Source organism: Strix uralensis, chromosome 6 (genome assembly GCF_047716275.1).
Source record: "Strix uralensis isolate ZFMK-TIS-50842 chromosome 6, bStrUra1, whole genome shotgun sequence".
Classification (NCBI taxonomy): domain Eukaryota; kingdom Metazoa; phylum Chordata; class Aves; order Strigiformes; family Strigidae; genus Strix; species Strix uralensis.
Genome location: NC_133977.1, coordinates 45,438,229 through 45,459,839, shown reverse-complemented (window position 1 = coordinate 45,459,839; position 21,611 = coordinate 45,438,229). Strand labels below are relative to the sequence as shown.

The 21,611-nt window shown below is 40.2% G+C and overlaps 1 protein-coding gene across 1 annotated transcript in view; it reads left to right on the top strand.

The window, feature by feature from the left end:
* The window catches only part of CCDC148 (coiled-coil domain containing 148), a 79,305-nt gene that overhangs the window by 14,509 nt on the left and 43,185 nt on the right, over positions 1-21,611 (top strand). Inside the window, exons 2-8 of the mRNA XM_074872345.1 lie at positions 3,224-3,304; positions 8,251-8,372; positions 13,505-13,608; positions 14,205-14,287; positions 14,451-14,614; positions 14,871-14,966; positions 15,058-15,239. Coding sequence (XP_074728446.1) covers positions 3,250-3,304; positions 8,251-8,372; positions 13,505-13,608; positions 14,205-14,287; positions 14,451-14,614; positions 14,871-14,966; positions 15,058-15,239 — 806 coding nt within the window. The 5' untranslated portion in view covers positions 3,224-3,249. The remainder of the gene's footprint in view (positions 1-3,223; positions 3,305-8,250; positions 8,373-13,504; positions 13,609-14,204; positions 14,288-14,450; positions 14,615-14,870; positions 14,967-15,057; positions 15,240-21,611) is intronic.

Here is a 21,611-nt window from a genome sequence, read left to right as displayed (position 1 = left end):
ACCTGCTGCTGTTTAAAAACCATGCTGCTGATCTGTGGGGCTCGAGTGGCTCCACTGCAGAACGGTCATACGCGGTCAGAATCCTCGTGTTGGTTCCTCCCCCTTGTTTTCTTGGCCCTAGGTAAATACAGGTTGTGTCTGATGCTCTGAGGGGAGACTTGGTGCAGTTCTTCACTGTTCCATTAGTAAAAATACCAGTAGGTTAAGAGAAACATCAAGCCACAGTTGACTATTCCCGTCTTCCTGAGTGAGGCTAGGAATTGTGATGACTTACGACCTGAGAAGGAGATGTATGAAGGTCTGGTTTAGACCGGTCAGTCAAAAGGGCTTTAAAATAAAGAATTTCGATATATTGTGATGCTTTCCCTTTTCTCTAAATTCAGGTATGTGGTTGATTTACTCTTCAAGGGAAGGGCAAAACTCAGGAAAGGGAAAAAAAAGAAAAAAGCCTGGTTTTGTTTCTTTGTGAAGAAATAATTGAGAAGTAGTACTAAACAAATATTTTGAGTTTTCTTACAGTTTTTTTCCTACTTTTTCAGCTTTTGTTATTAGTGTTTTATGTTTTCCTGTTCAGCCTTAATTGACTAATTCAGTGGAAGGTTATGTCACATAATTGTGCTGGAGTTTCGAGAAAGTGCTGCATATTATAGAATTCCATGGGAAATTATGCCAGTCTGCAGCATTTCACTCTTTTTTTTTTTTTTCTTTTTTTTTTTTTAAGATTCCCCCTCTGGGCCCTTTTTTAATTATGGAATTTCATAATATGTCTACTTCCCACTCCTCCCGGGAAGATTTTGGAGACTGGAAATCTAAAGAATTATGACACTAATACTAAACTAAACCTAATTTACAGACTTGTAAACAACCTGAATAAAAAGAATTTTCTTTAAATGCCTTTTTAAAATTGATCAGCCCATAGCTTAAAGATTTGTATGTTGGTGATTGAGCATTTCTTGTTCCAGTTATTTTCAGTGATTTCTCCAAGAAATAGAGAAAGACAAACCCATGCATAGTTGACCTTTCTAAGAAGCAGCAGAAAAATATATTTTGACTTTAGGGGGGAAAGAAGCAACATTTAAACTGTCTTTGTGCATCTTGAAGAATACAGGTAAATCCCATACTTTCCTGTGTTATGTAAATCCCTACCTTAAGGCTTTACATATATAGTTAATTTGATTTTTTTAAAAGTATCTGTTCCAACAGAAGCATATATGCAGTTAGAAAATTATATGTAGATAAGCTGATGTCTAGATAAAACATTACCATGACAAATAGGCCAAAGTTGCTTCTGATATGGAGAATTACGTCATTTGTCTGGATGAATTTGGCAGTGTTATATGGTTACATGTTGAAACCAAATAATTGCTTTAAGCAGAGAAAAATGGAATCAAGGGTATGAATGTGCTAACCTTTTTCTTCCTTTCTTTTTCACTTGTCTTTCGAGGAGTCTGTAGACTTTGGGATAGAGACTGTGAATTTATTTCCAGCTGACTCTTAGATTGTAAAATACACATTAATCTTTCAAGAGGGGAATGAACTCCCTCATGTATTGTCATATTTTCTTGCTTGTGTATCTTTAATTTCAGTCTTTGTGATCAGATGATGATGTTCAGTGTAACTTCTGACAATTGATATTGTCAGTTACTTTCAGAACAGATTTGAAAAGGTCCCTTCATTGTTAAGGGATGGTCACTCTTAGGTGAAGACAGATGACGTTTAGACTTTGATATTTTTGGTTTAGTGCAAGGGACAGTTTTATAGCGATGTTAAATAACACTGAAGAATATGCTGGAAGAAATACCATGCTTTATCAATGCGTGTTCACCATTTTCTGCTTGGTTGGGTCATGGAATATTCACTGTACAGAGCCTGGCGGTCATGAATTTTCTTTGCCTTGTGACTTGCACAGTTAACAGGTACAGAATTAATACCAAACCGCCACCGAGCCACAGGAGCAGTAGTGTGTGTGTATGTGTGCTGTTTGGCTGTAATTTCAACTGTACTTAACATTTGTTTGCAGCAATAGTGGAAGCTCCTTCATGAAACTGCTGTCTGTCTAGGTCAGATGTTTACTCTTTAGCTGGTTTTGATGCTTCTGCAATGCAGAATGTTGTCATGAAGAAACACAGCTCACAGGGAAGTACAGCGTGAAGTATCTTTGGTTGCAGTCTCACATTTTTATTTGACTGAAATGAATAGCTCTGTCAGGGTAGTTCCCTTTGCATTGCTGCTGCTGCTGCTCTTCCCTCCTTGCTGCATTGTGCCATCCTTAGCATTTGTATGGATAAACTGGTTTAACTCACTAGAACAGCAGAGAAATAACTCCACAATACACAAATTAACAGATTTTGCTGGTCTACTATTTACAGTGTTGCTGCTTGCTGTGGGACCAGACAAACACCAAAGGTGTGATCAAGCGGATGAAATTTTGTGTGTAGGAGACTTTGGTAGGGTAGAGCTGGGTTTGAGGGAGAGGGTTTGTGGGGAGCCTGGTTGGATGTGACCTCCTCCTCCTGCCATTATTCAGCTGTTGATTCAGTTCAGCTGAAACCCCCCCGTTTTGATCTATTGCTTTTCTTTGTGAGACCGGGGAAGGTGCCCATGCATGCTTAATGAAGGTGAAAGTAAGGTTTGTAAGACATTGAAGTTTTTTACTATGTTGTATATCTTATTGCATCTTAAATGTCAAGTTTATCCCAAGATGCTGTGACTACTTGCTACATGCTGCCTGTCATGGTTGCTCATCAGGAACTAAGCCTCTGCTGAAACAGCTGACTTGGGTTGACAAGTGTTAGTACAGAGAGATTTAAAGGGGGTGTATGGGGATCTACGCATAAACCACAGTCTCTAAATCTAAGAAAAGAGTGATCTTTTCAGGCTTAATTTCTAAAAAGCAAAGAACACCTCAGAAACTTACCTTGCGTTTGGGTCAATAGGATTGTTACATTTTCAACAGCACAAAGTAAAGAATAGATGATCCATCTATGTGACAGCATTACAGATTCATCAAGGAAATCATATTTTGTTTTCTTTTTCTTAGCTGCTAAGTGATATGAGGCACATGAAATCTCTCTTAAAATGAAAGATGAACTTGTGAAATTTCTGTCTAATTACATTTTTAGTGAGATGTGCCCTCAGAAAACAATACGTATTTTTTTGAATGTGTTTTTAGATTGCATCCACAATGTTGGTATTCTCAAAACATCTGTTTGTTTCTCAACAGGTATAAAAAATACATAAAAAATAAAAATGAGTAAACCGGACCATGGAACATTCTTTACAACTCGGAGGATTAGTGATGTGGGTATGTATGCCAACATGTTCAATTTAATTGTTTTATCACAATCTAGAATAAAACTACTTATGAAATACTCTGTGCAATTAATAGCTGCATCTGGAAGCTTCTATAGCATTCTGATCAGAGAATCCCAGACTGGTTTGGGTTGTAAGGGACCTCAAAGCCCATCCAGTGCCACCCCCCTGCCCTGGGCAGGGACACCTTCCACTAGCCCAGGTTGCCCAAAGCCCCGTCCAACCTGGCCTTGAACCCTTCCAGGGAGGGGGCAGCCACAGCTTCTCTGGGCAAACCTGTCACGGTAAGAAAAGTTCTTCCTCACACCCAATCTACACCCGCCCTCTTGCAGTTTAAAATCATTCCCCCTTGTCCTGTCACCGCAGGCCCTGGTAAAAAGTCTTTCCCTGTGTTTCTTATGCTCCCCCTTTACACACTGAGAGGCCGCAGTCAGGTCTCCCTGGAGCCTTCTCTTCTCCAGCTGAACCCCCCCCAACTCTCTCAGCCTTTCTTCACAGCAGAGGGGTCCCAGCCCTCCGATCGCTGTCGTGGGCTCCTCTGGCCCCGCTCCAACAGCTCCACGTCTGTCTGGTGCTGGGGACCCCCGAGCTGGAGGCAGTGCTGCACGTGGGCTCTGACCAGAGCGGAGCAGAGGGGCAGAATCCCCTCCCTCGACCCGCTGGCCACGCGTGCTTGATGCAGCCCAGGACACGACTGGATTTCTGGGCTGCCAGCGCACATTGCCGGCTCACGCCTGAGTTTTCCTCCACCAGGATCCCCAAGTCCTTCTCTGCAGGGCTGATCTCAACCCATTCGTCCCCAGCCTGTGCCAATACTGGGGACTGTGCTGGTGCTTAACTTAAAAAAGTCTGCCCACAACGAGGCATCATTTGCAGTCATGTTGTCAAACTCTGTAGGCCTGTGGCAAATGACAATCCTTGGGGGAGACTTGAAGGAGGATCATGGGAGAGCTTTACAGGGTTTACCTTAACATTTAACATGGGACCCCTCACTTTTAATAGTGAATGGGAAAAGTCTGCTCATACCTGATGGCAAGTTTCACTACCAAAGGAACCTAAAAAAGAGGTTGGAAAGAAAAGGCCCATTCCTTATCCCTATAAGCTTCCCAGCTTATGTAAAGTTACTGAGGATCTGTGTGCTAAAGCTTTACACTACTGGGGCAAAAGTTCAAGTATTTTCATTTATCAGTATAATTGTATCTCAGACTTTAGCAAATATTTGTTATAGAAAATTGTGAAAAGGCATTTTAAAATCTGAAAGTTTAATATTTTATATTTTTATCCATGTGTGTATGTATGTGTATATATTTTTGAGTGTGTACATACATATAAAAATATATATAATTTATTTTCTTTGTAAAATATAAGACACATCCATTACATTTGCATCCTCTATGCCAAGACCCTGATTTTGGAGTTAATCTCACATGGATAGACCCTATTGACTTCAGAAAATTCCTCAGAGTAAAGTCCTCAGTAGAAGAAGAAACTGGTAGAGATTAGTAGCAGAGCTTCATAAGGTTTAGATATACAGGCTAAAGGAAAAAGCATATTGAAAGCAAAGATAAAATCAAATTATTTGGGGTTAGAGGTTTGGAAATTGAACCTGTCTTTCACTCCTCGTCATTTTTTTCTTAGATGTGAGGGACATTATTAAGTTGGTGAAGATGAGCTAGTTACCTGAGGGAGTACCTCAGGTGCCTACTTTCTCTTACAGTAGTTCTATATGTAGCTATGTGTATTTGTATGTTTTAGATAAAACTTCAAGTGTGTAGAAAATATCAGATTATGTTGCTAAATTAAATTTGGGACTTTCAGAGAAAACTCTAAAGCTTCTAAACATTGCCACAAGCTTTTTTTGTTTAGAAACCTGACATAGTAACAACTTTTTTTTTATCCAGGTACCACCAAGTTTAACCTTTTAAAGTAAATGGATTCTCTCTGCTTATTCTCTGTTCTCTGATAACGTTTTTCTGTGGTTAGAAGAGATTAAGACAAGAAAGCCAAAGAAAAACAGTGCTTCTCCCAGTTATTTTATAACATTCCTTGTTCTCTCCATCTATTCGTTCAGTGAGATGATTCATTCTCCCTTCCTAGTCGTTTTCTGCACTATATTACTATTTTTTATTATTATTATTTCTATTATTAGTTATTGCTTCCTGTACATCAGTACACACTTTTACATTTTTCATCCTTTTTTCCATGCTTTTTGTTGTCAACCCTCTTCTCTTATTTTATATTTTGAGAAAGAAAAGGTGCAAAAAAAAAATTACACAGATTTGGTTTTTGATCACGTCTCTTATCCTTCCCATTACTCCACTGTCCTGAGGACTAAAGGTGGCATAGAGAAAGCAGGGTTTCCAAAGCCGGTGGTGAGTGAGAGCTGTCAATCGGGGACAGCAAACGGTCATTTCATGGGGTAGTTTGAGGAGATGACAGTGCTGATGTAGACCAAAGAAAATGGGTCAGGGTATTGCAGTTTAGAGTGCCATACCTGGGAAGGGCTCCGACCCCTGGATATCTGTGTCACAACTCAGAACCAGTGGTGTGAGAGATCCATGCTAGTGAAAAGGTTGAGAAGCTCCTTCAGGCCAGGAGTCGGAGGCTGTCTTGGCAAGGCTGGCAGCTGGTTGCAGCCTGAGGCTTTGCCGGCGCCTGCACTGACACATGTGCAGGATGCATGTGGAACGCTCCCCACCCGCTGACATGAGCGCCTTACCGAGGCCTCTGCGGCGGGTGCTGCAGGGAGGGATTGGGATCTTCATCTCCTCTGGAATTGTCCTGAGTCTTCCCCGTGGTGTGGTGTGCTGTCTGGAGTTATCTGAGGGTCTCTGATGCTGGAATGCCTCACTGTCATGCTTTTCAAAGGTCATGAGATTCACAAGCACCATACCAAGGAGGTGGAGTTAATGGCTTCTAGCAGTAGTTGATGTCATTTAGTAGTACTAGTAGTGGTTACCAGTTCTTTTCCAATGACTAGGACAGGATACACCTGGTAACTACCTGCCAGGCATTTGCCTGACGGGAGCCTGAATGAGAGATGCTGTGGAATTGCTCAGAAGCTCCTGCCGTGCCCCGCTGCTCATGCGTGCGGATGCTGACGTACTGCCCGAAGTGACTCCTGCCAGACAAGGAGTGGTTGTAAGCCTTCGGGAGCAGAAATAAAGGAGTAATGGGCTTGGGAGGAAGAACAGGACGGGTGGCTCCCCGGGGGGTTTGGCGACATAACTTTTGCTACGTGGAACGTGGAATGATGTTCCATGATCTCTGCTGGACAATGTTGTAAGCAGTCTCAGAAAGAAGGAAAAGAAAATTTTCACATAAAACCTTGCTGACTTAGGGATGAGAACTTTAAATTTGAATTGATGGGAAGAAAAGCCCACAGATGAACAGAGCTACCTAAAGGGCTAAAACCTGGGAGAAAGGAGATTATTCATACTAAGCTCATAGGAGGGATAAAATGGAAGAAATCAGTGGATCAAACCACCGAATGTTTTGTTTGTAAGGTATATAGAGGATAAAAAAGTACTCATAATACGAGATCAAAGCTATAACCTGGTTAGCATAACACTGATCTGGTGGAATAATTCGCATGTTGAGAAGATTAGTGGCGAAGAAAGCAGGATTGACAAGCAGGAGGAGAAGAGGAAGCCTCCCTCTGTGTAGGTGGTGTATCCTCTCAAGTTCAGAGAGTGGAAGCTGCCTGTGGAAACTGTAGGTGATGATTAGAGGGGAAGAAGGACACGGTGCTGTTTTGATGGGGCAGGCCAATAAGCCAGGAATATCTGTCAATTAATATTCAGCAGCTCTGTATCTGAGGTTACCTTGAGGGGGCTTCTCTTTGGCTGTTGACAAATCTTGTTCAGACAGGATTTGCAGCCCTGGTTGTCTGGATTTGTTCTGATATGGCTGCTGGTCTTCTCAGTCCGTGGCTCCCCCAGTTTTAAGTGCATACATAATATGCTTTGGGTTAAAGCGACTGTGAAATGGTGGAAGTTCTCACTCTTAGGAAGGCGGCGAGGGGCAAGAGAGATAAAGGGAGTGGATTTTAGGAACGTGAACGTAAGCTCAAAGGAGGGCTCTGTGGTAAGCTCGAGGTAGCTGTTGTTCGGGGAATACACAATCCTTCAGTGCCACTTGCTGTAGGGATCACTGTAAGTTAGCTTCACTGTGTGGCGAAAGACCAGCGTGGTCAAATCTTTATTGACTTCAAATGCTTTCTCAGCAAAACTACTTCCTCTGGGGTTTTTTGGACAACAGTCTTTCAATACAGTCACGGTCTTTCAAATATTGATGACGGGACTGCAGAAAGTGGACGTTGTAATCCATACTGCATGCAGCAGAAACCAAGTATGATGTTTTCCTTGCAGTTCTGTGCCTTTCTGTTTTTTTAAGAAAGTACGCTGTTTTCCCAGAGGCCTACAGAAGTTTAATAGAGAAATAATGCTGTTCTTATGGCTGGAGATTCAATAGGAAATATAGCTGCAATTCATTCTATTTACACAGAATTGGTAGTTTATGTACCTTTTAGAAAAAAATTACTCCTATTGCTCAATCTGTAGATTATGGTAAATATTGAGATAGTTTTCCAATTTGTGAAGTAAGAATGCATATATTGAAACTTGCGTATTTCTGTATTAGAACTTCTAAAAATCCAGTAAACCCAGTTTAAAGTGAATTATTCTTTAAATTCACGTATAAAAAAACCTTTTAAAATAAACTCTTTGTAAACAGACAAATGGTTAATGTTTCTTATATAATTCCTACTATTTCATATTTGTTTCAAGTTCTTACCAACTAACAATCTCTTTGTTACAGAAACTTTTAATGTTTAAAATATACTGTTTCTAATTTCTATCTATAATGTTTTCACTTTATGACTCATGCTATAATGCTCCAGAATTTGAATGACTTGTATGTGTTTTATGTGATAACTAGAAAATCTGGTGATTCCTATGAGAAATGGTCTTTGCAGCCAGAAGTATAAACCTGTTGACTACAAACATTTACATGAACTTGCTGTGGTAGAAAAAATGGCATCTGCGAAAATTCAATTAAAGGTATGATTTTTATATTATTTGGAATGTGAATGATTTTAAAATTCAGCGATCATATTTTGTTTCACTGCCCCAAGGAATCTGAGAATGAATAGGGATAACAAATTGCTGTAATAGTGTTCAGCAAAACGAGGCAAAAGATGAGAGTTTATTAGTTAGCATTATTGTGATTTGGAGACTTTAATGTCAAAGCGTGGAATTTCTTTGAATCAGAGATGCAAAATATGTGTGGGTTCTGTTTCCCAAAAAGACGGGAAAAGTTTGTGTTTGAGTGCTTTGAGGAAATTAATCCAGACTCATTACATAAACTACTCAAAATACTGGGAGTAATGAAGAATTTATGGGAATAAATGGGAAGGGGAGGTTGGTCCAGAAAGGAAAAAACAAAAAACAGATATGAAGTGAGGATTTCCAAAAGACAAGCTGAAGTAGATCTTGAAAAGAAAATTAAAAGGGTTTTATAGCCATAAAATGTAAATGTAGAGCTGAGACAGTTAGAAAGGTATAAATAGCTGCAGCATGGCCTAAATGGTAAATAAGAAGGCAGTCTATTCAATACTAGTAAAGTTTAAATCATCATTTTAATAAAAGCAGAGGTGAAGCTTTCATTCTAGTGTGTGGACAAAGCAGGGTCAGTAGCAGAACTGAAGAAGCAGCCAGAGTCGGGGCTGCTGGACTGGGAAGAGAACAAAGTCCCCGATTTCGCCTTGTGATGCCGTCTCCCATCTGGAGGGCAGGCTGCCTCTGCCGCCGAAGCAGCCAGCAGGGCGTGTTTAGCCAGGTTCGTTCGCTTAGGTTCAGGCTGCACAAACAGAGCCGAGGCACAGCCGTCTGAGAACTGGCTGAGCTTTCGGGTGACACGATGACTCCGCTCATGGGTGCTGTTGGGTGCCAGTGTGGAGCCCTCGGTTGCCCCCATGGCACGTTCCTGGACCTGGGATGATTTTGGCACCGTGGACCTGGGCCGGCGGCTGATGCTTGGTTGCGCTGCAGGTTCTGGTAGGGTTGTCTGGCTGCTGTGTCACACCGTGCAGTTCGCTGTTGGATGAGGTGGTGTGAGGTCTGAGACCTACAGTCGTGGGGAAGTTGTAGAGGAGCGTTGGTCGCAGCCTGGCCTCACTGGGTAGAACCTGTCCGGTGAAGTTGAGGTAGCTTTTAAAAGAAAACATGCTTGAGTGTCTTTGCATCCTGCTTCCAGTGTGTCCTCTATGAATATGTATCGCCTGGCTTGTCAGTCTCTGTTACAAACAACACTGGAGAGCTGATGAATTTTTTTTTTTTTTTTTTTTAAATTTTGTGCCATTCTGAGTGGGTGGTTCTGATGGCTTCCAACATTACCTACAAGCCAACAGGGAAAACTTGGAATATTTTTGTGAACAAGCTCCTTAAACAGCAAACCCAAATGTATGAGAAGACTGCGACTCATCGTAGCTCTCATCCAGCTGTACGCTAAATAGTTTGCTCAGGATTTTGCAGTGGGCAGAAAATAACATATTTTAATCTCAACACGTTTGTCCTTGAGAGAAGAAATTCTTTGACACCTATTTATGAGTTTAGGTCTTTTCCATACAGCTTATCATCATGCTGTGGTGATTAAGCCACAACAGAATCTGAAGTGTTGCACTTCTTGTTTTTAATGGGACCACCAAGACGTGGATGTTCTTTCACACTGGATTGTGCGTGAGTGCTGGTGTATTGCCACTGCTTGGGGCAGGGTTGGAGGGTGAAGGTGGCTGGGAGTAAACAGGCTTTGGGTTTAGCTCTGGGTGTCCAGAAACATTCATTGGATTTGTATTTTTAAGAACTTTGCTTTAAAAAATTGTGCTTTCTCTGAAGGAGAGTGTATGTCAAACTGCCAGAAATGCAGATGTCCAGGAAGTCTCCAGCCTCTCTGGAGCATGTGTTGCTGCTGCCTCTGGATGTTTTCCTTTTCGGTTGTGTGGAAATAGTGTAAAATGTTGATCCAGAAATGCTGTGGAGTGGTAAATCCTTGTGAGGGTGGAACTGCTTTTAGTGTATAACTGTTTCACTGATGATTGTTACATGTTTAAAAAAAATTAAAATCAAATTCACTGAAATAAGTGATTTCTGAAGAAATCAACACTGATACACATTCAGCTGAAATCGTTCCTTTAGGCTGAGAAACAAAATAGAAGAGGAAAAAAAATTATCAACTTAAAACAGACCCCTCCAGCAGTAATGTTATTTGAATGCTTTTTCAGAAGACTGAAAATCCAGTGTAAGGGTAACACAGTTTTGTATGCTGAACCTGTGCTACCATGGCAATTTCTTGTCTCTCCAGTCCTTGGCCATTCCTCTGAACAGTTGCAATTTTGTGGATGGCCTTTGAAAGGAAAAGCTTTGCTGACGTATAGAAACTACACAAAATGCAGTGACGGAAGTTTCCTTGTGTAGATGACTGAGGGACGTGATCAGATGATGTCTTTGGCATGCATAAAATATAATTCAGTTTTCATTCAGATGGGATGCAAAGGGAAATTTGCTGAGGAAATATGGGATTATGATAAAATTTTTTAAAAATTCCTTTAAATTAATGTCAAACGTTTAGAAGTTCTTTGAACAGAAGTTATTAAATGAAATATATTGGTTAGCAACATAACCATGTACTTTTTGTGTTCTGATGCTGTTTATGATATCTTAGTAAACGGAATATGTACACTACCAACAAGCATAATTTGCTACTTCACGCTACTGTCCTGAAGGCCTTGCAACAAAAAAGGGGGTTGCTCGTGCAGCTCCTCTCTTTGTATTTAAAATAGAAAAGAGTGCCAGGGAATGAGAGGAAAAAAGCACACTTTATAGTATTGCTTCTTTTAATGCATGTAAGTATAATATATCAAAAGCTCTGGCAGATATTTCTTTGTGGATTGGCAATACAAAATTCTGCTGAATTCATTCAAACTTTAAACTAATTCTTCATCATCTGTCTTTTGGTATTTCACCTTTTCAAGTGTTTTCCAACTGAGTAGGTAGTAAAATAGATATGCTGAAAGCTCCACAGAGAATAGAATGTGTTCCCACCTGCTACTTCTTTGTTGCTGATTCAGGCTATCCAAATTTTGAAGTGCTGGGTTACTCCTCCATTGAGGTGGAGCCAAGGAAGCAAATGGTAAATCAATTGTTGACCATTTAAGAAGGAAAAATACAGCACATAAAGAAAAAAGTTAATATTGCAGCAGTTATACATAAATGTCATTGCTGTAGAATAATTTCAAGATCATATTAAACTTTATGAACAGATCTACTTCAACTTTTGTTTCGCTTCAGCCTTAGAATTGATTTGAAGATGTATGTATTTTCCAATTACTTTACATACAGTATTCTCTTGGTTGAAGTCTGGTTTTAAGCACCTGATGATAATCAAGAGGAAGCTATAAGTAACTTCATAAATTTAAAAATTTGTTTTTAAAAAATGTAAGCATAAGATGAGGAGACATTACCTTTGATTCAAAAGCCTTGTAACATACTGATTGAAAGCATAAACCAGTGTTTTGAAACTCTCTTACAGTAGAGTCCCATCTGCAGCTTCCTGTGAACCCCTCACTGCTCGTTCACAGTTACATAATCTCTCCCTAGTGCCTGTTGCAGCTTCTTACCCCAGAATACCAGTACAGCAGGTTTGCTACCAAACCACAGTGCATTAACCACGTTGGAGCTGTGGTTCTCCCTTATGTGACTGTCCAGACACCAGGTATATTCAACCAGATACATTAAACTCTGATTCGTTTGAGAGGTGTATATGTTTCTGGTTTCAAAATGTCGGGTATTGGTTTATTTGTAAGATTGTAGCTTTGGTGGTGGGTGAATGAGAGGCTGTGATTCGAGAAGTGATGGGATTGTTGTTTACCTGTGGGTGAGTGCTGCCCAGGAGGGCTCAGCCACTGCCCTCCCACCGTTGCTGTCACCTGCCCAGCCAGTGCAGGGAGCAGGACATCCCCGAGGGGCGTGGGGAGCACAAGGGTCTTGTGAAGGCAGAGGGGGTAACACCTGGCTTTGTCCAGCTTTCCCCAGGCAGGGAAGCTGACTAGGTGTTTTAAACAGAGCAGATTACTTCCACCTGAACCAAGTGGAAAACCAGAATATTTGACTCGGAACGTCATTTCTTTCCTGAACTAGATGTGGAGTGAGATCTTTAGTCATTTGCCCCTGTTATGAACTAGGACAAGAGTTTCCAAATTTTGTTTTCTTCTCTTGCTACCATTCTGCAGTAGAATAATGTATCTGCATGAAGGAAGATCTGGGGAGGTAAAAAAAAAAAAGGGAATGTGTGTGCGTTGCAGGAGACCCTGCAATGAGGTGGTGTTTTGCAACTGGAAGAAGTTGGCTGGGGCAGGGCTGAGGTCGGGTGTTCTGGAGGAAGACAGCAAAAAGAGAAGGAGCAGGAGAGGAGCCGGTTCTGATCTGAAATGCTGCTTTGTCCTGACTATTGCTGAGAGTCCAGAAGACAGTCGTGATGGCAGGAGGATGAGAAAAAAACTGACTTCTCAGGAGCTTCTGGCAGCCACACACGACTTCTGATCCTTTTTGCTTCGTTGTTGGTTGGCCAGAGTCATCTGGCTACCACTTCATCGGCCTTGCCCTGACAGCTGTTCCTCTGGTTTAAGCAGCAACTCCATCTCCAAAGCATGTATTTCTATTTTATCTGAAGTTGGAAGCAATGTTTTTGTGAAGCCCTCAGACTGTTTCAGGGCCTCTTTAATTGGATAGATTTCAAAAAAGCAGTCTTTGTTAGTAATCAATTTTTGAAATTCTTTTTTTTGAAAGACACACTTCCACCTTTCATCTTCCCCCCTGTGAGAAAGTGTATTTTTCTTTTCTCCTGTTCATCTTTCCCCCTTCACCTCCTGGGAAATAGGAAAGAAAAGGAGAAAAAGGGAAAGAAGAAAATGGACTGCATTTTTTTCACTTTCTCTTCTCATTTAATTGTGATTTGAAATGGAATAAATTTTTTCATGAGAATTGGTTACACCTGAATCCATTGTTCTTTCAAAAAACAGTTTTGTAAAAAGCTTTTAGGTTCACCATTCTGTAGTTAAAAGTTTCCATATGTGAAGGCATTTGATAAAGCTATTGAACAGATTCAAAATACTTACAAGCTTTATTTTTTCCTGCAGATTAAAAAAGCAGAGCAAGTTTCAAAAATTAGCAAAGAGCAAATGCTGCTGAAACAGCATCGGCAAGTGTGGTGGCAAGAGCATAAAAGACTGAGGGAGAACAGGTAAGAGCTGAGGAATCTTAATTAGCCATTATTAAAGAAATACTTCAGTAGACAGAGATTCTGGTGTGACGTACTTGATTCAAGGGACATTAAGAGGAAAAGATTCAAATACCTGAGCTGAAGGTAACTTTTTGTGCAGGGCAGGAGAGTTTGTGATCTCCACTGAAAGGGGTCTGTAGACGTGAAGAGAACCCCTAAAGGGAGGGGAGAGGATGTACCTCTCCGTTACGCTCTCAGAGCTGTTCAGCTGACCTATCAACAGCTGAAGAACGGGTATTTGTAGAAGTTTTCAGATACTTCTTCATTCCTCCTCTGTCTCTCGAGGTGCATGCTGAGTTCACACTACAGCAGGGACCGTTAGCATCGCTCTCATCTGAGCTTGCGTACTGGTTATACAGCAGATCAAGGAGAGCAGTCTGGGCTCAGAAGAGGGTGGCTTCCATACCACCTTCCTGACAAGTCCTGCTCTTCATACCTTCCCAGGCAAAGAATCCTCCTTTTTACTTCATTATTAGTGTATTTGAGGTGTATCATTCTTGAAAACTTAATGAATAAGAAATTAAAACTTCTGTAAAACTCATATTCATACTTTCCAGGGAAAAAGCAGAAGCAGAAATAAAGACTTTTCTTGATGAAGAAAGCCATAAGCACAACTTTTTTTTGGATATGAGAGACTTGGGTAAGAGTTTTATTCATTTCTTGATTATTTATTATAGTCAGAATTATCTTGTTTATTTGTCTGAGTTTTTAAATCCCTGCCTTGACAGGTTTAGATTTAGAAAGCACAGTGCTGTGTAATATTTTAGGTGCTTGAGAAAGCTTTATGTTTCATTTGGATGTAGAGCATAAATTATCAAAGGAGCGGGATACATACCAAACAAATACTGTAGTTCTGATCTGGCAACTGAAAGAGAATTTGAAACTCATGCTGTCTGAAATGCAGTGTCACCTCTCAGAAGAATCTTGTCTGAAATCTGAGATCAATCCAGTTGAGATGTTAAAGCAGGTTGGTATTTTAACTTTATTTTTACAATTTATTATCACCGTCTTTTTAGCATTTCCATTTATTTTTATGTAATACTTTTGGGAATATAACTCACATTCAGAGTATACAGTAACTTCTGTACTTGCCGTAGTGTAAATCTGCTTCACTAAAATCTGTAAAAGCATAGCAGTGTAGAACTGGAAATCAGGCTCTTTATTTCTAAATAAGATCTTTTATATTATAACAAGATAAAGAAGTAACATATTTCATGAAATAGATCCAATTTGTGAAGAAGCAACAGAAGGCACTTTTGGAATTCCTTATCCTTGAAAGTCTGTCTTTGGAAAGAGAGCTTGAAGACTATAAAACCAAAGTAAGCTTTTCCTTATAAGCTTAATTAGCAATTTCTTGAGAGCAAAAATATAATGCAGAGTAGTCCTCTGAGTGGCATTTCTTCATCACAGGCATTAGCACATTCTTCTGAAGAGAAAAATGGACTTTTCCTTGAAATTCCTTCAGCACTGCTGTCTTTGGAATGCCCCTACCCTGATCTGAAGACCTTGGTTATCGATGAATACCGAAAGCTTGCAAGGGGGTACTGGTCGAAGCTTCAAGACATTGATCAGCAGTTGAAAGTTTTATATAGGTAATGACCTCAGTTTCTGGATTTCATCTGTTGGGTATAAAATAAATAACTCTAATGTATTGTGTAATCTATAGATCGTGCAGTTGCCTTTACCATTAGAGTTGGTTCTGTTTCATGCAGAGCAGAGATAGTTGAGGTGCTGACCAGCTCTCTGGGGTTAAATAGTCGGTAGCTGTTTGCACAGCTGAGAGAATTGAGGCAGCCCTTTCTGAAGCTTCATCTGAAATGAGAAGCGAAATATTTTGTGGATTAAAGAACCAACAATCTGGTGTGCATCAAATGTGCTCTTCACATGCTTTTGCATGAATAGAAATGATTCTTTCTGTGCGGTAATTACGCTATCAGGTTTATGCCAGAAAAGTACAGTCTTTCTGAGAGTGATCTAGAATGTATTTATCTGTAAACCAGATAAATAGGTCAAATCTCTTCACAAATTTTGGATCACTGCAGTAATTCTCATCACAAAGGAATATAAAAAATGTATGTAGCTCTGATTCAGAATAACAGAAAGGAGAAATTTTTCTGTAAATGGAAGAGTTTATAGAAAGAACACGAATACTGATAATTATCTAGAAACGTAACATACCTATATATTAATAGTATAAAGCTTAGCTTTTCCATCGAGGCTAACTTGAGTCCAGAAGATACTGAGCTGCAGGTATTGGACCAGCCTTGACTTCTTTTTGCCACCTACTGCTATTCCTCTGGCTCAGAATGTCATCAGGTTTTAAGAAGACTGAGAATAGGAAAGTCAGTGGATTTGTTTGAAGCCTGGGCAGAAGAAAGTGGGGAGAGCAGGAAAGTCCCTAGATTTCTTTGGTAAAACAATTACACGCTGCTTCTAAATACCCCTCTTTTTCTATATACACCTGCAGTGCAGCACTTAAATCTTCTTCCACTGCTGCTGAATTAGTTTGGGGGTGCTGAAACAGGTTTCAGATGTTGGATCCTGTAAATAGTGATGTTATCATCTACTCACATTTTGTGTAAATTGTACAGATATTCTGTAGGTGGTTCTTCTGAACCTGTATATTATTACTGTAATGTCCTAGCTATTATAACATGATCCTTATTAAAAATTCTTCTGATCTTTCCCATATTTATAACATTTGTTTAGTGACAAGTGGCAAATTTACAGCAGTTCCTTTGCTGCTGTCTCTGATATTTTGTTACAGTTGCTCTTATGGAAGAAGTTTTAACAACCTTCATGAGAAAATCTGTGCCAAATACTAAATCATTAAGTATGTACAAAGTCTTTCTAATGGTTTTAATTAAAATTGTGTTAAAGTTTATGATCAACACAGTTTTGATGAAAATTCATAAATTAAAATCCCTTGATCTGCGAGCATATGTGCTACTGAATAGTAGACAAACATCAATGTAGAAAACAGAATCTATGACAATGGTTGGAAAATCCACCATGGCATTTTCATTGATCATATGCCAGGTTCAAATTTAGGTCTTGAGCTAGCTAATTTTCACTGATAATTAAGTAACATCTAGACTTACAGAAAAGATACCATATTTGTAAGGGAAAGAAATTCAGTTGTAGGGCATGAAGACATATGCAGTGGTACTTTGAAGGAGTTAAGTTATGATATCTAGATGGGAAAAAAGAGACAGGTGTAGCTGGAGGAAGTGCTGGTGGCAGTGGCAGCAGTGTGCCGGTGGGACGGAAGGGTAACTTGTGTAGGGCAATTCACCCAGCGTGGACCAGCGTGTGCCAGTGCTGCTACCTGGGAATGTATGAAATCGTAAATGAACCATCAGCAATTATCCTAGGCAGTTTATTTAAAGCTAGATCTTGGTCCTTTTTTGTTTGCCTTCTGGTCTCCAAATCTCGCTCATTTATGATTCTATGATTCTATCCACAACAACGTTAAAAATGTGTTTTCAATAAAAAAAGCAAGGCTTTGTTCTTGTAGAATTGCTTACTTCCCAGATCTGGGTTTTATAGAAGAGACAACACTTTTATCACTTCTTAGATTTATATTGGCTAATTTGCATGAAAGTGTTTTATGAGTTTGCAAAGATACAGCATTGTGATTTAAGAATTCTATAATTCATCAAGACATCTTTGATCCAACTAACACAGACAATGCTGTCAAAAATTGAGTGACAGATTTTTGACCTTGGTACGTATCCACTGTACTCTACAGATTAATATAGCCTTAATGAAGCCTTTGCAATTACTGTCATTGCTCTGTACCCAAAGATACAAACCACTCTTCTGCAATACATTTTTTTTCTCATTTTTCTAATTTGAGAAGTTGCTCAGTAGAACAGTATGATTATATGATAAGTTAGTCACTTCATTGGAGAATTACTTCTCCGTTGTTCCTCCTCTCTCATCCTATGCTTGAATGTACAGTAGACAAACTGTAAGTTAATACTACTCTTCTGGTGGTACACATCTCATTGTTTAACTGTTCAGAGTGTCTGGAACAGAAAATTTAGAAAATGTGCATAGAATTTCCAAAGAAGAAAAATCAGAATAAGAGAATATTCTGGTCTGCTATATTCTTTGTGTGCTTTTCAGTCCTACTAGAATGCTCATTACAGTGTTTACTGCTTTTGGAAACTGAAGAAGAATTTGGTTTTTTTCAAGCATAATACAGAATTATAATGTTTTATAACCTAAATTCACTTCTTTTACTGCTGCTGAAATACAAATTTTTGTGTTTGGGAAATACCCCGTCCTGAGTTATCCCACAAACTGTAGACTTGGAACTGATGTGTGTGTTATAGCTGATGATTCTCTAAGCACTGTTACGTATTTCCCACAATTTCCAAGGATGTCTGAGTTATTTAAATCACCAAAGGATGAATGGAGTATCGCGTGTTCAGCACCGTATCCTCTGCAATATCCTTTCACGTGAATGGGATATTAGGACTAAGTCAAGTAAAATTAGTTCCTCCTTTCATGCCTATTGCTGGGGGGTTTCTGATACAACAGTTGGCAGTGACATAATTAATAGTGGGGGAGGTTCACAGCTCCCTCGGTGGTATCGTTGCAGTCCATGTGCTTGCAGATCCAACGAGACAGCAGTGTGCCTTGGGTGTACGCTGCTATTGCAAAGGGTCCAGGGGAGTTGCAGGGTGGAGAGGGTAGGGTGCCTTCCCTTCCAAGCTGCTGATATCCTTTAGGATGTGTAAAGCCAGGGATTAGTGCTGGGTAAATCCGTTTCAAAGGACACAGCTGCCGCAGGGTTGGTGAATATAAGACTATTGCTGTGTTTCTGTTCTGAAACAGGATAAAGATTGTACTGTCTTTTAGCAGAACGGTACATACAAGAAAAGCAAGCACTACATTTAAAATGTGGGTCATGCATTCAGCCTTGTAAAAGTTTGTCAATATCTCGACACTGAAGAAGCCTGATATTAGCGTAAATATTAATGTCAAATGTGTTGGCACTTTTCAAACTCGTTTTAGATGAGATCTCCCTTTCTGGAATTTTACAAAAGTGTAAATGAAGTAACATATTGAATGCAATCAGGCAGGATATTTTGAAATTCTCCATGCCTTCAATGCTTACGAGCACACTGGGCTGGATCATGCTGCCTTTTTTTTTTTTTCTTTGGCTATTTGTCTCCGCACAGCTGACAAGATCTCAGCACAGCTGACAAGTTTTGGCACAGCTGACAAACCAAGGCATTGGCAGTCAGTTTGTCCCTACTTACAATAAACTACTTTTAGCTATAGCTACAGCTGATTGCTCCTGAGTATCTTCCACCAACTTTAATTTCTCCACCTTGAGTAGTGTAGAGATCTGTTGTGAGCTGGCCCTTGGAGGAACATGCAAGTCGGAGGGAACCTCAAGAGCTGTGTGAGGTGTTGGAGGCAGAAGCTGAGGCAGCAGCTGGTGCGTCTGCCCCTGTGCGCTGGAGGCAGAGGAGAGGGACCACAGAATCTGTGCTCTTCCCTGCTCTCAAGTTCAGGGTGTAATGTTTCCTGGCCCAAATGTATCTTACTCTGCCTTACTCTTCTTGTAGACAGAAGACCTGTATTTGTTCACAAACCTGTGTGATCCGAAATATATAAGGTGGATTGTTCCAAAAGAGAATGTCAGCTCTTAGAGCTGTCTCATTACTAAAATAACATGCTCAAATGGCAGCATACCAAGGTGTATCAGGACTTGCAGAAGAGGATTAGTGATTTCTTTCAGAAATTACAAGAGGTAGTTCAAAATCCAACCTGTAAGCTGGAGAACACTCTCTTAGGATGGCTGGTACTCCCTCAGAGTAAAGGCTAGCAGGGTTTTATGGTGGTTCTTCTAAGAAACAAATAAATAAAATATTAGGGCTGGAAAGGCAAGAATGCTAGGTGTTACCTTAAGAAAAAAAAATTTTTGTACTCAGTTTTTCTACATCAGTAGAAACAGTGGAAGTGGAAGAGATTTAAATCATAACAAAGAATAATTAATTTGTTCATTAAAATTATTCTTCAGAAATCCTATACCTCAGAATATCAAATTATGACACAGAAATTCTAAAATTAATAAATGAACTGATTTCATAGAAAAGCTCCCTCTAGAGAGAAGGGAGGAGTTTCAAAAGTTAATTTCTGAGGAGCAGTTGCGAGACGTTTTTCTTAGCGGCAGTAGATGTTGCAGAAGTAGCACATCTCCCCAGTACCCTTCTGTGCCAAAGCTCAGGGACTCTTGTCTTTGGAGAACTGGTCTGCTGATCAAGACCTGCAGCTTGAAGGTGATAAGATACTACTGCAGCTGTTCTCTCTTTGAAGGATTCCTTAGCCCCATTTCACTTTCTGGGGCACTATTTCTTCTTTATACTTAGTGTATGAAAAAGACCCCACCTCAGACATCCGTACTCATTGTCTGGCATGGGAGATGTAAGCAATCACCTATAAAGAAACACTTCCCTTGCTGTTCTGCTTTTGCTAATGTGATTTTACTTTTTATGTTGTCTCCAACATTTGCTCGGTAGCTGCAAATAAACTTTTTCCAGGAGCTAGAGCTTTTCTCTCCCCCGTTTCAAAGCCACCCCCATCTCTTTTCATGATGGCTGGATTTAATAGCAAACAGCTGGGTCCTAGAAATAGTTTGCCAAATATTTCATGCAGTTAATAAGAAGAGAAAAGGAAATAGGTGAAAAGTATGAATAATGTATGTTTATCTCATGTAAGCTGGTGGAGGGGAAACTGTCTTCTTCCACAACTTTATTAATTTTCGCCCACTAATGAGTCTCCAAATTGTGATTCTGCCTATAGTATTCCTAGTCCTAAACCTGTATCTGCACTGTGGTGGGGAGCTTTGCTGCTTGAGCTTGTGCTGCTGTACTGCAACATGTCCCCACAGCACGAGTGTTCGAGGCCCCGTGTGAACGGGAGGTGAGTGGGCTCGAGGAAGGGCAGGGCTTGCTGACACGTTCCGTGCCCCGCTGCTGCCCTGGGAGTGCCGCCGGCCAGCTGGGTCATTGGCATGCTTTTCGTGAGAAGTTGGGTTGCTGTTGGATTCTTGTTTTTATTGGCTACGTTTTGTGAATTATTCTAGAGCTGTCAACAAATGCAGGTTGTGAACCTTTCTCTTGTGCGGAAAAGCAAAGACTAAAGTGTCAGTGTATGTTCTTTGCCCTGTGACATGATACTGCTACCTGTGGACACTTTAGTCTTTTTAAAGTTAATTTTCTGCGTGTCGCTTTCATTTTACTCTGTTGATAGATAGATAAGCTACTCAAAAGCACTGCCACAGTGTGCCAGCTAAGAGTTAGTGAGTGCTTCATCTTTTCCTGCAAAAACCATTTTGTGACCGGAATCTCTCTGTATGCAATACAAACATCATTACTGCAGAGCTCGCTGTTCTGATGTGTTTGTAGCACTAATGGCCATGATAATGTTAGTGGGCCTTACTGAAGGAGGGGGGATGTGATTTCTCCTTACCTGGCCATCTTCATTGTGATCCTGTCTGCATAAAAGGCAAAGTAACATTGATTCAAATAAAAACAAAATGCAGAAAAGGTAGAGTGCAACAAACAAGGTGCTGATTACTAGGGAATAGTAATTTTAATGTTTCCTCATATTTGGTTACCATTGAGTTGCCACCATTCTGATCCAGGAATAACGATTCTGTGTTGAAAATGTTATAGTAAGCTAAGAATCATTTTTGTTTCATGAAAGTCAGAGGATGAAGAATTGAAGTGGATAGGAAAGAACCTCTGATCACTAGCTGTCTCCAGAAAGATGGGTGAAGGTTAAATCTCTCTTAAGACCATAAGGGTAAGAATAAAGCCCATTATTCTGCCTGAAGAAAACTGTAAAATAAATGCCTTTAGGTAGGGGAAAGTAAGTGAACCTCTGTCCAAATCTGTGCCAGCTTTGCAGCAAAGCATGCAACAGCAGAAAGTGCTGGTGGA